At 37.9% G+C, this 16,316-nt stretch overlaps 1 protein-coding gene across 1 annotated transcript in view; it reads right to left on the reverse strand.

The window, feature by feature from the left end:
- ryr2a (ryanodine receptor 2a (cardiac)) overlaps window positions 1-16,316 on the reverse strand; it is a 167,530-nt gene that overhangs the window by 17,998 nt on the left and 133,216 nt on the right. Inside the window, exons 90-96 of the mRNA XM_088016421.1 lie at window positions 14,691-14,771; window positions 13,810-13,898; window positions 13,277-13,405; window positions 12,870-12,974; window positions 12,555-12,636; window positions 12,048-12,206; window positions 11,749-11,903 (exon numbers count right to left, since the gene is read on the reverse strand). Of these exons, the coding sequence (XP_087872547.1) occupies window positions 11,749-11,903; window positions 12,048-12,206; window positions 12,555-12,636; window positions 12,870-12,974; window positions 13,277-13,405; window positions 13,810-13,898; window positions 14,691-14,771 (800 nt within the window). The remainder of the gene's footprint in view (window positions 1-11,748; window positions 11,904-12,047; window positions 12,207-12,554; window positions 12,637-12,869; window positions 12,975-13,276; window positions 13,406-13,809; window positions 13,899-14,690; window positions 14,772-16,316) is intronic.

A 16,316-nucleotide genomic window follows, 5' to 3' on the forward strand; every position in this document is an offset into this window, starting at 1 on the left:
ACCCATGAAATGCTAATGTTAATGAACGGCCTTGCTGCGCCAAAAAAAAAAGTGCTTAATATTTTTGTCGTGAGTGGACATTGCAGAGTTTTATTTTGAAACTTTCAGTAAACTTAATTTTCATAACCACACTAATCCAATGTGTAACAGTGGTTTGGTTAATCCACCTGTATAATGCCAAAAACAGCAAGTTGTTCTAACTGCCAGCTCAGCCCTCCTCTGTAATAATTGAGTGTTCCGCCATGTTGTAGTTCTGACCTTCTGCTCTGCCCTCTGTATTAAAGTGTCCCACCATGTTTAGAACTACAGAGTCTTTGTATTCCAAACCAGCTGCTCTGCCTTCCTCTATATTCTGTTGCTATAGTGATGAGACTGCAGTGTGTGTCAGAGACTTTATCTGACTTTATGAGACACCCAGTCAGTTTTAATGAAAAAAGCAGTCTGAACAACTGCTTCCCGTTCAGGATCCGTAAGCCCGATCCAAAAACCGTTTGAAGCATATGAGAGGGCTATTTGTCGTCTCATTTAGTACCGCGATTCATATCTGTAGCTCATTCACAGTAATTGCAGTGATGAGAGAAAAATGGTGTGCGCTGAGCTCAGAGATTTTGCAGAAATGTATGTAAAACACTGGGGAGGAGCGTCAGTTAGTCCTGTCCCATCACTTTGCTCTGAAGCACCTTGACAGAAAACCGTCAGCCCTAGAGAAATTTCGAAAACATTTTACCGGAGCAGGCATTCGTACCAATGTCATGACCGACTTTCATACCAATAGAGCAATTTTTGCGCGCATGAGAGCGATTTCAAAATTATTTTGGGGTCAAAATTCCACCCTTTTTCTCACTCTAAAAAGCGGCAGTTGGTTTCAGTTACACTCTAAGGTTTCGGCAGTTGGAAATTTCGCTCGTTTTTCGCTTTTTACGTCGCCGTCGTAACTCCGATCCCCAATAAAAATAATAGCTCCCTTCCCGGGATTGAGCCGCACGTTTTGATACCACTTTTGTGGGTGGGCACGCAGCGGTACGAGCCGCATTAATGGTAACGGAAGAAAAATAAATAACTACTAGAAAATTCCGCAGAAATTTTAAGGGGCATGCCAAAGTGTGCCCGTCGGTTTTTAATCAAGCGTTCTGATGCAAAAAATTAGCATTAATGCTAAAGAAAGCTTCAATGTAGTCAATAACCTGTGGTGAGTCAGAAACATGTTGACTAAACTGCACCTGTACCATTCAGTATGTTGAAATTAATGCATAAGCCAAAATGCTAATATTAGCGTGAAGACTAATATTCATGTAGGATGTTAGGATGTGCACTGCCTTGCGCAGCAAGGCAGTGCACTAGTGGGGGCAGTAAAATGCTAAATTTTGTGCTAATGTTGTGCACAATCTTGTGCTAATGTTAATGAACTGCCTTGCTGCGCAAGGCAGTTCACTATCCTGAGGAAAAAAAATGCGAAAAAAGCTTAATATTATTGCAACGCCTACGGCGTTGCACTAGCATGAGAGGAGTGCAGCAACTCTTTGAAGCAGTTAGTTTTTCTGATCAAAGCGGCTTACTGTTCAGCATCCATAAGAGCAATCCGAAAACTTTTTGAAGCATATAAGAGGGCAATTTCTTGTCTCCGATGGAACCACGATTTAAATCTGTAGTTCTCTCTGCACTAACCTGAGAGAAAAACATAATAAAGGCCTGAGAGGAATATTCAGGCTTTTATTTTGAAATTTTCAGTAAGCTTCATTTTAAATGGCCACACTAATCCCATGTCTAACAGTGGTTGGGTTAAACCAGTTTATATATAAAGCCCAGAACATTCTGCCCTGTCTGTAGTTATAACATTCTGCTCACCTTCTTTCTGTAATAAGTCAGAGTTCCACCATTATGTACTTCTTAACTGCCAGCTCAGCCCTCCTTTGTAATGATTGAGGGTTCCACCATGTTGACCTTCCGACCTTCTGCTCAGGCCTCTGTAGTAAAGTGTTCCATCGTGTTTAGAACTACAAAGATGGTGTTTTTGTAGTCCTAAGGAGCAGTCTGGCTTTTGTCTGTGTTCTGTTGCTATAGTGACCAAGCCTCCCCCTGTGTTTCTCCAGACAGGGGGAGAAACAATTCTATCTGTTTGAGCCAGCCAGTTTCACTCCAAAAAGCTGTCCGAACAACTCCTTTCCATTCGGGAACCGTGATACGTATTCGAAAACCGTTTGAAGCATATGAGAGGGCTATTTGTCGTCTCATTTAGTACCGCGATTCATATCTGTAGCTCATTCACAGTAATTGCAGTGATGAGAGAAAAATGGTGTGCGCTGAGCTCAGAGCTTTTTCAGAAATATATGTAAAACACTGGGGAGGAACGTCAGTTATCCTGTCCCAAAACTTTGCTCTGAAGCACCTGGACCGAAAACCGTAAGCCCTAGGGAAATTTTGAAAACATTTTACCGGAGCAGGCATTCGTATCAATGTCATGACCGACTTTCATACCGATAGAGCAATTTTTGCACCCATGAGAGCGATTTCAAAATTATTTTGGGGTCAAAATTCCACCCTTTTTCTCACTCTAAAAAGCGGCAGTTGGTTTCAGTTACACTCTAAGGTTTCGGCAGTTGGAAATTTCGCTCGTTTTTCGCTTTTTACGTCGCCGTCGTAACTCCGATCCCCAATAAAAATAATAGCTCACTTGCCGGGATCGAGCCGCACGTTTTGATACCACTTTTGTGGGTGGGCACGCAGCGGTACGAGCCGCATTAACGGTAACGGAAGAATAATAAATTATATTTATAATAATAATAAAGAGACATTCTATTGGGTGTAGATTAATAGGTGCCTGCCATGCAATGCATGGAGGCAGTGACTGACCTGCTTCGCAGGTCAGTCACTGCTCTCCTTATGCATTGCTAATGGCATGCCCCAATAATAACTAGAAAAATAGCTGTTCCTAGCGAAACAGCCGTGAGAATGCATATTTGCAGAATGACTGCAGCAGCAATTGAAGAAAATGTAGAGAAAAGCGTAAGAAGTCGGAGAAGGCAGAAGAAATTGAAATGAAATAGTTGAAACAGTGAAATTAAAATAGTTAAAATAGTTGAACGGTGAAATGTAGCAAACAGAAATTAGCTGAAGCAGAAATTAGTAGAAATATTTGAAGAAATATTTGAATGAGTGAAACTTAACATAAAGGGCCAAAGAAGCATATTTGCAGAATGACTGATGGAGAAGTAGAAGAAACTTGAGAACAAATAGTAAGAAGTTGGAAAAAAAGCATCAGAATGCTACAGTCATATATTGTAAAAATCTTTTGCCCAGTAGTGAAACTTAGTAAAGGTTTTGCAGAATTTAGCTGAAGAAGCAGAAGTTTCTGTGCAACATGAATTATTTGAAAAGATCAAAAAGTGAAACAGAGCGTAAAAAAAAATCATAATTAGCACAAGAGGAAATTAGTGCAAAACCATAAATAATTGAAACAGTTGAACAGTGAAACAGCAACAAGCTTACATTAAGGGAAGCAGAAAAACCAGAAATATTTGAAGGTGTAAAACACAGCAAAACCAAAAGCAAAAAGGATCAGAAGAAGCAGAACATTTTCATATATTAATTCCTAAAATTGATTAAAAATTGCAGAAGAACTTAGAAGATAGTACAAACCAGTAGAACCAGAAGGCAAAACAGAAAAGCAGGCTTGCAGAATGCATAGAAAGAGATAAAAACAGTGGAAGTTGAAGACATAGAGAAAAGTTGAAAAGCTGAAAGGTAGTAAAACCAGTGGAAGGCAATAAAAACCAGTAGAACCAGAAGGCAAAACAGAAAAGCAGACTTGCAGAATGCATAGAAACAGATTAAAAGGGAGCAAAAGACAAAAATACATTGAAAGAATAGGAGAAAGTGTGACATGGTTGTACTCCAGAAGAGTTTGGCAGAAAACAGTAAGACCTGTAGCAATAATAGTAATAATTCCATAAAGTAGACACACATAGCTACATTTTAATGCATAAATTATTTCTCTACAGTGAAATATGTATGAACAGCATCATTTTGTTTGTCAAAAAGCAGAAAAAAGTTCAAAAACGGCAGTTACTAGAGTGTACACTCTAGTAACTGAAGTCAGTTAGTGAATTCCACCATAGGAATGAATGGGGCAATAAATTTGCACAAAAGGGCAATTATTTCAAAAAGTGCAATAGTGAAGTTTACCAAAAATCATAGCAATATTCTCCTGAAGGAGCTGAACGTTTTGATATATGAATTAGTAGAATTAGTGAAAGATAGTAGAAGTAGTTAAAGGACAAAAAACGTACGGAACATTATATAATAACTAGAAAAATAGCTGTTCCTAGCGAAACAGCCGTGAGAATGCATATTTGCAGAATGACTGCAGCAGAAATGCAAGAAAAAGTTGAGAAAAGCGCAAGAAGTAGGGAAAAGCAGAAGAAATTGAAATAGTTGAACAGTGATACGTAGCAAAGAGCAGAAATTAGCTGAAGCAGAAATCAGAACAAAACCACAAATAGTTGAAACAGATGAACAGTAAAACATAGCAAACAGCAGAAATTAGCTGAAGCAGAAATTAGTACACAACCAGAAATATTTGATGGAGTGAAACTTAACATAAAGGGCCAAAGAAGCATATTTGCAGAATGATTTATGCAAAAATATAAGAAACTTGAGAACAAAGAGTAGGAAGTTGGAAAAAAGCATAAGAAAGCTACAGTCATATATTGTAAAAATCCTTTGCCCAGTAGTGGAACTTAGCAAAGGTGTTGCAGAATTCAGCTGAAGAAGCAGAAGTTTGTGTGCAACCTGAATTATTTGAAAAAGTCAAAAAGTGAAACAGAGCATAAAAAAGACCATAGTTAGCTAAATTATGGTCTGTATATATAGATAGATAGATAGATAGATAGATAGATAGATAGATAGATAGATAGATAGATAGATAGATAGATAGATAGATAGATAGATAGATAGATAGATAGATAGATAGATAGATAGATAGATAGATAGATAGAAAATCAGTGATGTGCTGTCAGATGAGGCAGGAGAGCCAGAGCCACACCTGTCATCATGGAAAAATAATATATAACAATAAAATCATTTATAAAGATTTTTTCACCCTGTGGTTTGTCCTATAAAGTCCCTATTTATCATTTGACTAAAATATGATGATGTTTTTTCTTCAAAATCGCTGAATTTTCCCATTAAAATGCTTGGAAGCGAAGCCGGTGAGGCAGCACCGAGCTGAGCCTCACCTGTGATTGCGCAACCTCTCGCTAAGAGCACCGGTTGCCATTCTATGAGAGCAGCTCCTCCTGTCTGTACGTCGCCAATAAAATGGTTAAAAATATTTAATGTATGAACCTATTTTCCATGATTTAGCTTATGTATTTAATGTACTGTGTTTTTATTTTCACCAACTGTGTGTGTCAACATGTTTCGTGTGCTGAGGAGCGATCATAAATGGCATATTATTTGAGACGGCAAACGCCATACAGATTAGAGGTGAGGCAGGCAGTTCTCATGCCTCATCGCTGGGGGCGCTCATGAACCCAGACATTGTGACTGCACAACTGCAGAGTAAGAGATGGTAACAGCGAGCCGTCCAGCGAGCTAGCCACACAGTAGTTGCGCTGATACAGAGAGCGAGAAAGACGTGGTTTTGAGTTGCACTTTAACGGTTTCTCCCTTTGCTTTTAAGCACAGCACGAAATTAATAATATCTACATGTCTAAGTTTGATTGAGATCACGGAATCATGAATGGCATGTAAAGGAATAGCCTTTTTGCCCTCCAGCATTGTAGCATGCGAGAAATTTCCTTATGTAAACAATAACATGCAGGGGGTCTAGATTTGTAAATCCGATTATAAATAAGTAGGTGCCTCACCAGGTATGAACCTCACCGCAAGTCACTAATATCTATCTATCTATCTATCTAGATAGATCTATAGATAGATCTATCTATCTAGATAGATAGATCTATAGATAGATCTATCTATCTATGCTAAATAGATAGATAGATAGATAGATAGATAGATAGATAGATAGATAGATCTATAGATAGATCTATCTATCTAGATAGATAGATCTATAGATAGATCTATCTATCTATGCTAAATAGATAGATAGATAGATAGATAGATAGATAGATAGATAGATAGATAGATCTATGTATCTATGCTAGATAGATAGATAGATAGATAGATAGATAGATAGATCTATGTATCTATGCTAGATAGATAGATAGATAGATCTATGTATCTATGCTAGATAGATAGATAGATAGATAGATAGATAGATCTATCTGTCTATCTATGCTAGATAGATAGATATATCTATCTGTCTATCTATGCTAGATAGATAGATAGATAGATAGATAGATCTATCTGTCTATCTATGCTAGATAGATAGATAGATCTATGTATCTATGCTAGATAGATAGATAGATAGAAAGATAATTAGATAGATCTATGTATCTATGCTAGATAGATAGATAGATAGATAGATAGATAGATAGATAGAAAGATCTATCTATCTATCTATGCTATCTAGATAGCATAGATATTTGAAGGAGTAAAACACAGCAAAACCAAAAGCAAAAAGGATGAGAAGAAGCAGAACATTTTCATATATTAATTGCTAAAATTGATTAAAAATTGCAGAAGACCTTAGAAGATAGTAAAAACCAGTAGAACCAGAAGGCAAAACAGAAAAGCAGACTTGCAGAATGCATAGAAAGAGATAAAAAAAGTGGAAGTTGAAGGCATAGAGAAAAGTTGAAAAGGTGAAAGGTAGTAAAACCAGTGGAAGGCAGTAGAAACCAGTAAAACCAGAAAGCAAAACAGAAAAGCAGACTTGAAGAATGCATAGAAACAGCTTAAAACAGAGCACAAGACAAAAATACATTGAAAGAATAGGAGAAAGTGTGACATGGTTGTACTCCAGAAGAGTTTGACAGAAAACAGTAAGACCTGTAGCAACAAAACTTATAATTCCATAAAGTAGACACACGTAGCTACATTTTAATGCATAAATTATTTCTCTACAGTGAAATATGTATGAACAGCATCATTTTGTTTGTCAAAAAGCAGAAAAAAGTTCAAAAACAGCAGTTACCAGAGTGTCCCCTCTAGCAACTGACGTCAGTTAGTGAATTCCACCATAGGAATGAATGGGGCAATAAATTTGCACAAAAGGGCAATTATTTCAAAAAGTGCAATAGTGAAGTTTACCAAAAGTCATAGCATAAATCTCCAGAAGGAGCTGAACATTTTGATATATGAATTAGTACAATTAGTGAAAGATAGTGGAAGTAGTTAAACCGTGAAAAACGTACGGAACATTATATAATAATAACTAGAAAAATAGCTGTTCCTAGCGAAACAGCCGTGAGAATGCATATTTGCAGAATGACTGCAGCAGAAATGCAAGAAAAAGTTGAGAAAAGCGCAAGAAGTAGGGAAAAGCAGAAGAAATTGAAATAGTTGAACAGTGATACGTAGCAAAGAGCAGAAATTAGCTGAAGCAGAAATCAGAACAAAACCACAAATAGTTGAAACAGATGAACAGTAAAACATAGCAAACAGCAGAAATTAGCTGAAGCAGAAATTAGTACACAACCAGAAATATTTGATGGAGTGAAACTTAACATAAAGGGCCAAAGAAGCATATTTGCAGAATGATTTATGCAAAAATATAAGAAACTTGAGAACAAAGAGTAGGAAGTTGGAAAAAAGCATAAGAAAGCTACAGTCATATATTGTAAAAATCCTTTGCCCAGTAGTGGAACTTAGCAAAGGTGTTGCAGAATTCAGCTGAAGACGCAAAAGTTTGTGTGCAACCTGAATTATTTGAAAAAGTCAAAAAGTGAAACAGAGCATAAAAAAGACCATAGTTAGCTAAATTATGGTCTGTATAGATAGATAGATAGATAGATAGATAGATAGATAGATAGATAGATAGATAGATAGATAGATAGATAGATAGATAGATAGATAGATAGATAGATAGATAGATAGAAAGAAAATCAGTGATGTGCTGTCAGATGAGGCAGGAGAGCCAGAGCCACACCTGTCATCATGGAAAAATAATATATAACAATAAAATCATTTATAAAGATTTTTTCACCCTGTGGTTTGTCCTATAAAGTCCCTATTTATCATTTGACTAAAATATGATGATGTTTTTTCTTCAAAATCGCTGAATTTTCCCATTAAAATGCTTGGAAGCGAAGCCGGTGAGGCAGCACCGAGCTGAGCCTCACCTGTGATTGCGCAACCTCTCGCTAAGAGCACCGGTTGCCATTCTATGAGAGCAGCTCCTCCTGTCTGTACGTCGCCAATAAAATGGTTAAAAATATTAAATGTATGAACCTATTTTCCATGATTTAGCTTATGTATTTAATGTACTGTGTTTTTATTTTCACCAACTGTGTGTGTCAACATGTTTCGTGTGCTGAGGAGCGATCATAAATGGCATATTATTTGAGACGGCAAACGCCATACAGATTAGAGGTGAGGCAGGCAGTTCTCATGCCTCATCGCTGGGGGCGCTCATGAACCCAGACATTGTGACTGCACAACTGCAGAGTAAGAGATGGTAACAGCGAGCCGTCCAGCGAGCTAGCCACACAGTAGTTGCGCTGATACAGAGAGCGAGAAAGACGTGGTTTTGAGTTGCACTTTAACGGTTTCTCCCTTTGCTTTTAAGCACAGCACGAAATTAATAATATCTACATGTCTAAGTTTGATTGAGATCACGGAATCATGAATGGCATGTAAAGGAATAGCCTTTTTGCCCTCCAGCATTGTAGCATGCGAGAAATTTCCTTATGTAAACAATAACATGCCGGGGATCTAGATTTGTAAATCCGATTATAATTAAGTCGGTGCCTCACCAGGTATGAACCTCACCGCAAGTCACTAATCTATCTATCTATCTATCTATCTATCTATCTATCTATCTATCTATCTATCTATCTATCTATCTATCTATCTATCTATCTATCTATCTATCTATCTATCTATCTATCTATCTATCTATCTATCTAATTAGTACAGATCCAGAAATATTTGAAGGAGTGAAACTTAGTAAAGGTTTTTCCAGATTTCAGCTGAAGAAGTAGAAGTTTTTGTGCAACATGAATTATTTGAAAAGTCAAAAAGTGAAACAGAGTAAAAATATCATAATTAGCACAAAAGGAAATTAGTGCAAAACCATAAATAGTTGTGAAACAGTTGAACAGTGAAACAGCAATAAGCTTACATTAAGGGTAGCAGAAAAACCAGAAATATTTGAATTAGTAAAACAGCAAAACCAAAAGCAAAAAGGATCAGAAGAAGCAGAACATTTTCATATATTAATTGCTAAAATTGAATAAAAATTGCAGAAGAACTTAGAAGATAGTAAAAACCAGTAGGACCAGAAGGCAAAACAGAAAACCAGACTTGCAGAATGCATAGAAAGAGATAAAAACAGTGGAAGTTGAAGGCATCTTCATCTTCAAAAGGTGAAAGGTAGTAAAACCAGTGGAAGGCAGTAGAAACCAGTAGAACCAGAAGGCAAAACAGAAAAGTCGACTTGCAGAATGCATAGAAACAGATCAAAACAGAGCACAAGACAAAAATACATTGAAAGAATAGGAGAAAGTGTGACATGGTTGTACTCCAGAAGAGTTTGACAGAAAACAGTAAGACCTGTAGCAATAATAGTAATAATTCCATAAAGTAGACACACATAGCTACATTTTAATGCATAAATTATTTCTCTACAGTGAAATATGTATGAACAGCATCATTTTGTTTGTCAAAAAGCAGAAAAAAGTTCAAAAACGGCAGTTACTACAGTGTACACTCTAGTAACTGACGTCAGTTAGTGAATTCCACCATGTATTTCAATGGGCAAAAAATTTGCACAAAAGGGCAATTATTTCAAAAAGGGCAATAGTGAAGTTTACCAAAAGATATAGCATAAATCTCCAGAAGAAGCTGAACGTTTTGATATATGAATGAGTACAATTAGTTAAAGATAGTAGAAGTAGTTAAACTTTGTAAAACGTACGGAAGACAGAATAATAATAATAATAAAGAGAAACAGAAACACTAGTAGTGAGAATGCATTGAATGCATTCTCACTGATAATAATAATAATAATAATAAAGAAAAACAGAAAAACTATAAGTGAGAATGCATTGAATGCATTCTCACTGAAAATATTAAAGGGAAACAGAAACACTAGTAGTGAGAATGCATTGAATGCATTCTCACTGATAAAGAGGCGTTCTATTGGGTGTAGAACAATAGGTGCCTGCCATGCAATGCATGGTCAGTCACTGCTCTCCTTATGCATTGCTTATGGCAGGCCCCAATAATAATAAAGAGACATTCTATTGGGTGTAGAACAATAGGTGCCTGCCATGCAATGCATGGAGGCAGTGACTGACCTGCAGGTCAGTCACTGGTCTCCCTATGCATTGCTTATGGCAGGCCCCAACTAAACCTTTATTGCCTTTAAGGATGTTAGGCATAATGGATCATGATGGAACCAAAAGAATTAACTTAACTTACAATTTTGAGAAAACTAAATGATCCAACCTTTGTTATTTAAATAATCCTTGGGTGTGTGATGTCTGGCTGACTCTACACATACACCATCCTGGTGAAAACCAGCTCCTTGTTCTACGCTATTTGTTTCACCTAGAGGGTCTGAGCTCTCAGCTGTTGAGAAACGATTTCTTCCTGCAGTCCTAGACTCTGCTGAAGTTTGAAATTTTACCCAGTAGCTAACGTTTGTCTATCACAGACTGAACAGCTTCTTCCTCCGCTGCTATTGCTGAAACTAACTACAGGTACGCTGCAATTCTAAAACGGAGGAGAAACTCAACATCATCGTTCACTACTTCTCCTTCTGTCCGCTGATCAACCTGGCAGAAAGTCTAGCTCCATAAATCCAAGTCAATGGGAGAAATCCCAGATGGAACACTGAGGCGAGATCGAGTGGAATGTGTAGGCAAATGACAGATCAGGCAAAAATGGTTGTCAAGGTTTTTGTTTTTGCCCTTGGGATTCTTATGGATATTTTGATTCGTTATTTCAATAGCTGATTGATTTGCACATTGTTTTTCCAAATATCTTCTCTTTGAATTGAATTCAGCTCCATCCATCCATCTGTCTGGAGGCTAGTGGTCATTGGGTTAGGGGCGGAGTACACCCTGACAGGTCTCTACTCCATCACAGGTCAACACAGAGTTAATGGGTGCATGAACAAGTCCACTATTTAGACAGAATAATCAACAGTCAATTTTAAGACTGTGGGAAAGAGCTGGAGCACCCAGAGGGAACCAGCAAGGGGGACATGCAAAGTCCATGCAGAAAGACCTGGAATTCAAACCCAGGACGTCGGCAACAATGCAACCTTCAATTCAAATCAGTTTATTTGTATAGCAGCAATTCACATCATCTCAAGCCACTTTATAAAAAAAAAAACAAAGGAAAAAAAAGAAATGTCTTGTTTGTTCCCTGAGCTTACAATAATTCTGTCAACTGTAAATGTGTTGGAAAATCTTTTCTTTGAACCAACTTAAAAAACAAACAAACAATTATTCTAATTTGAATAGTTTTTCTCAAGCTATAATTCTGATATGACTTTCAGTCAAATCAGAACTGTAGTCTGAGCAAAACTAATACAATTAGCTGCAACAAATTAGAGTATGTTTTGGTTCAAAGAGACATTTTTTCAGTGTACATCCAGTGCTCTGTGTTCTGACTCACCTTGGCAGGTTCATGAAAACGCATCACAAACTCCTCATAGTCCAGAAGTTCATTCTCATCAGTCTCAGCACAGGAGAGGAGGAAGTCCGTTTCAGACTGGGTGTAGTGTTTGTGGCTCTCCATGGCTTTATGGAAGTCCCTTTTGGAGATGACACCTGTAGGTTCATACACAAACCAACAAATCACAAACTATTTCCACCATGCAAAACACTCCATATGCAAATAATGTCAATGCAGCACATTTCTCATTAGGGCTATTAATAACTTGTTAAACCCAAAAAGTGTTCAGAGCTTTTTGCCTTTTCCATCGGGGTCATACTCCTTGAAACCATCAGAGGAGGTCAGGTCTTTCAGTTTCAGGAACATGTCAAAGAACTTGAGGATCATCTCCACGTTGTTGGACGATTCCACCAACATATCAACCATTTGTTTGCCAATTGTCCCATTTACTACATTACCTGAGGGGGTGACAGTGAATATTTTTTAGACAGGATTTAACAACCATTGTAGACACAGCTTACCTGAAAACAACTAATGTATGCATCTGGTGTTTCTATCTATAACATAGATCTAGACTAAAAACCCTCCTGTTTAGCTTTTCAAACATCATACATATGAAACATTAACCGACATTCTGACAGGGGCACTTGACAAAATGTAATGGTTCAATTGCTGACTGTGTGTTCTATGACTTTGTACTTTTGTGTTTTTACTTTGACCTGCCTTGCTGTTGAAATGTGTTATACAAATAAACTTAATTGATCAATCTACAATAAGTCATACATTTGCTATGAACATAAATATACCTTCCAGCATAGACAGCAACATAACCACCATGTCTTTCTGCAGATCCATCAGTTCTTTTAGTAACTCAATCTGACTGGAGTCCTGAGAGGAAAGAGAAGGAACCATGTTTGATCAGTCTGGAACCCAGTATTTACCCATTTATACTAGGCTAATTAAAAGAAGGTACAAATTGTCTTTCAAATGCTTAATTTCACACATGCATAGCAAAGAAATGCAGACTTTCAATCTACTCAATCAACTAATAACTAACCAAAACACAAAATGGGTGACTTTATGAGACCTGTCAGTTTCTACCCAAGTTGTTTTCCACTAACCTGAGATAATTTCATCTGCATGTGAGCAAAGACATGCAGGAAGCCAACCACAGCATCCCACAAGCGACTGTGTGCCAGACTCTGCTGGTTGCCTGTGCACGGTCCCTACAAAAACAAACTCAGTCAGTTTCACTGTACAGGGCGATGTGTCACCCTGTACACACAATGATGCAAAACTATTTTTTCAAACAAGAAAACATTAAATGACACTGCATAACGTGAGGGGAAGATAAGAAGCCATTCATTAGGAGTACATGTGCCGCAACATACAGGAGAAGTTCATGTTTGGATCTGATTAAGGGAAGACTGGTCGTCCGCCTCGTGGGACTTGTTAGTAGCTATTTTTAAAATATAGGGATTTTTATTAGAAATGAAGCTCTTTGTTTATTTCTGCTGAATTCTCTTACCTGGATGTACTCTGTAAGCGTGTTGAACACCTGTTTGGCCACATTGATTGCCTTGGAGAAATTCCTCTGGCCCTGCTCGTCAATGACATCCTTCCCAGAATAATACCAGTAAAAGTCACTGATAGACTCCTGAGGAGCAAGGATGGGAAATTAAAGTTTTTTCAGTAAAATTACAAGCTTGGAATTTTACTGAATAAGCGAACAACCAAATGCAAATTATAGATTAGTTCATTATGAAGGATAAGTCCTTCTACGCCATGTCTACATTATTCAGCAGCTTATTTTTGGAGTCTTCAGCCAAAAAATAATGTATTTTTGTCATTCTGTTACAACTTGTTCCAAAATATTTTTTCCACTCAAATTAACTGCTTTGTATGAAACTGGCTAGTTAGGATTGTTTGTTGGCAAAATATGAAGGATGTCACAGTGTCCATATAACCAACAGAGTGTTTTTTCAAGCTTCTATAAGGAAATATGCCTCAGAGTAAAATTGGATTTTTGTCATATTGCAGCTGTGAAGAAAAAAAACTAACCTGAACTCTGAGTAAGTAGTCAACAGTAGAGATAATGATGTTGACGGTTGTATTGTTCCCAGTTTGTGTCCTCAAGTAGTTCTGAAAATCTGAAACAAGATGAAGCAAAAACAAGAATATATAAAGTTGAAAGGGAAAAAGCAGAACAAGATGTTTCATAAGCTTCAGACAGAGTCCGTTAAAGACTTTCACCCCCTTGGATGTTTTACATTTTATTGCTTTTACAAATCACCGGCTTCAGAGAGCATTTTTTCCTCCAACCAGACGATGAGCCGAAACATCCAGCTGAAGATGCACACAGATGGTCTGAAGACACCAAGGTGGATGTTCAGAAGTGGCCCAGTCAAAGACCAGACCACTTTAGAGAGCTGGAACAGTTTAGCAGGAATAATGGAGGAAAACTGCAACATTCAGAAGAGCAGCCTGACTGAGGCCAAACCACATACTCCCTGTGGACAGAGGCGGAGATGAAAATACCAAATACTGACGTGAATGTATACTGAACAGTTATACATTCACTTTATTTATGTAAAATTATTTTTATTTAATTGTCATTTTGTAGAAACATAGATTTCACTTTAAGTTTTTTTTTATTCTTTTGCAAATTGTTTTGTCAAAAAAAAGCCAAGTGATCGTGATTGATTTATAAAAAGAAAAAAAAGGGTGAAACATCCAAGAGGGTGAATACTTTTTACATAAGAATCAATTGATTTATAGATCAGATTTATCTTCCTCCCTTCTAAGCTAGAAAAAAAGACCTAGTTTTAACAGAACAGACCACTTTACATCACTTGTATTGTAAGTCAGAGCCATGGAGCTTAATTCACAGCCTGCTTCACGTTTCTCTATAAATTAAGAACCAATAGGAGAGAGCTTAGTACCCGAGTTGTGTCCTTCGCAAAGCAGCTGCAGGAAGCGGAAAAGGTCACAGGTGAACTCATCATCCTGCATGACCTTCTCACCTGGCCAAAGAGAAGAAACAAACGCATACGCGCACACACACCCACACACACAGACACGCACACATGCAGGCACACATAAGCACAATCACAGACATGTGTATGCACAAACATTTCAACAACACAAGCATGAGCAAACATAAAAGCACACACACATTCATATATACAGACACACAGAAATCAGAGAAAGGACAACAGGAGCAGACAACATGTGAGAAACAACAGGACAGACAGGAAGATGGAGAGTGAGGATATGTTAAAAGAGAGATGCTAATGTAAGGATATCACCAGTGCTTTCTTTACTAATGATACACGATTCTTATCTAACACAAACACACAGACACACTGTTGGATTAAAGGTGGGCAGCCAAGCACTTGGCACAAAACTCAAGTGTAGTCTATATAGTGCAGCATTTTACAGTCAGAATGGGACTTTGGCTGGTTTTATCATTTGGTTGAAAGAGTTTGAAGTTCACTGCTTGTAGATTCTGTAAACCACTGAGGAAAATGAAGCTGGCTACTCTGACTGTGTAAAAATACTGCTCTAAACCATGAAATGGGCAAAGAAAGGGTGAAAGACCAAAGACCATGTGATAAAACAAAACATGAACAGAAACATTAACAGAACACATCCATACAAAGTGACCAGAAACAGAACTGGGCTAGAGGAGAGATTCAGTCTGGAACAGGACTGAAAGTGTTCTCTGGCAAACGAGCAGATTCCACTTCTTTATGCATAGAGCAGTCCTACCAGGATGTCACGTGCTGTATGTTGGGGCTGGGAGGGGGAGGGCTGTGGATGGAGGCTATAGATTACACCTTGAATTCCTTAAGGCTTTGAAAAAAAGTGTTATTAATCAAATATGGGCCTATTGGAAAACATGGGTAGCTGTCTCAGATGAACAACATAGATAAATGTTTACTCACATTTCTCCTGCTGGCACTAGACACACACACATTTGTTAAGGTTGTATTTACCCAGAATGCCCTGCACTGTAGTCCACTTCCTGCTTTTGGGGTGGTCTCCGGCCTGCTTAGCGTTCACATATGCATTCCAACTGGACCCAAATTTACTTCAACTCAACTGAGTCCTAGGTTTGTAGGCGAACCAGAGTTCAGTTTTTTGGTCTGCATCAGAGTTTGAATACATTCACACCTCCCAAACGAACTGGACCTTCTGGACAGACAGACTGGTGGTGGACTAAAGCAGACCAAACAGGACTGGTGTGAATGCACCCTCAGTCAGAGTAAATATATAGTTCCAGACAGAACTTTTGTCTGAACAGAACCTACAAAGCTCAGTTAGGTGAAACACTGTGTGGACTATAATATTCACCAAAACAATATGAGAGTGATGAGGTCACTGCAGGCATTACTGCAGCAGCTGCTTCTACAGGTTGCTCATTCATCTCATATATAATGGTGGTGTACAGACAAAATGGGGTCTTTACTGGGGAATGTGCAGTCTCTGACCTATACCTATACTGGTTTTGGAGACGGGGAAAATGGCAATGCAGAATTGAGGTCACACTCCATTATGATCCCTAT

The sequence above is a fragment of the Poecilia mexicana genome, unplaced genomic scaffold (genome assembly GCF_051168715.1).
Source record: "Poecilia mexicana isolate PSO_F unplaced genomic scaffold, ASM5116871v1 scaffold_19, whole genome shotgun sequence".
NCBI classification, from domain to species: Eukaryota; Metazoa; Chordata; class Actinopteri; order Cyprinodontiformes; family Poeciliidae; genus Poecilia; species Poecilia mexicana.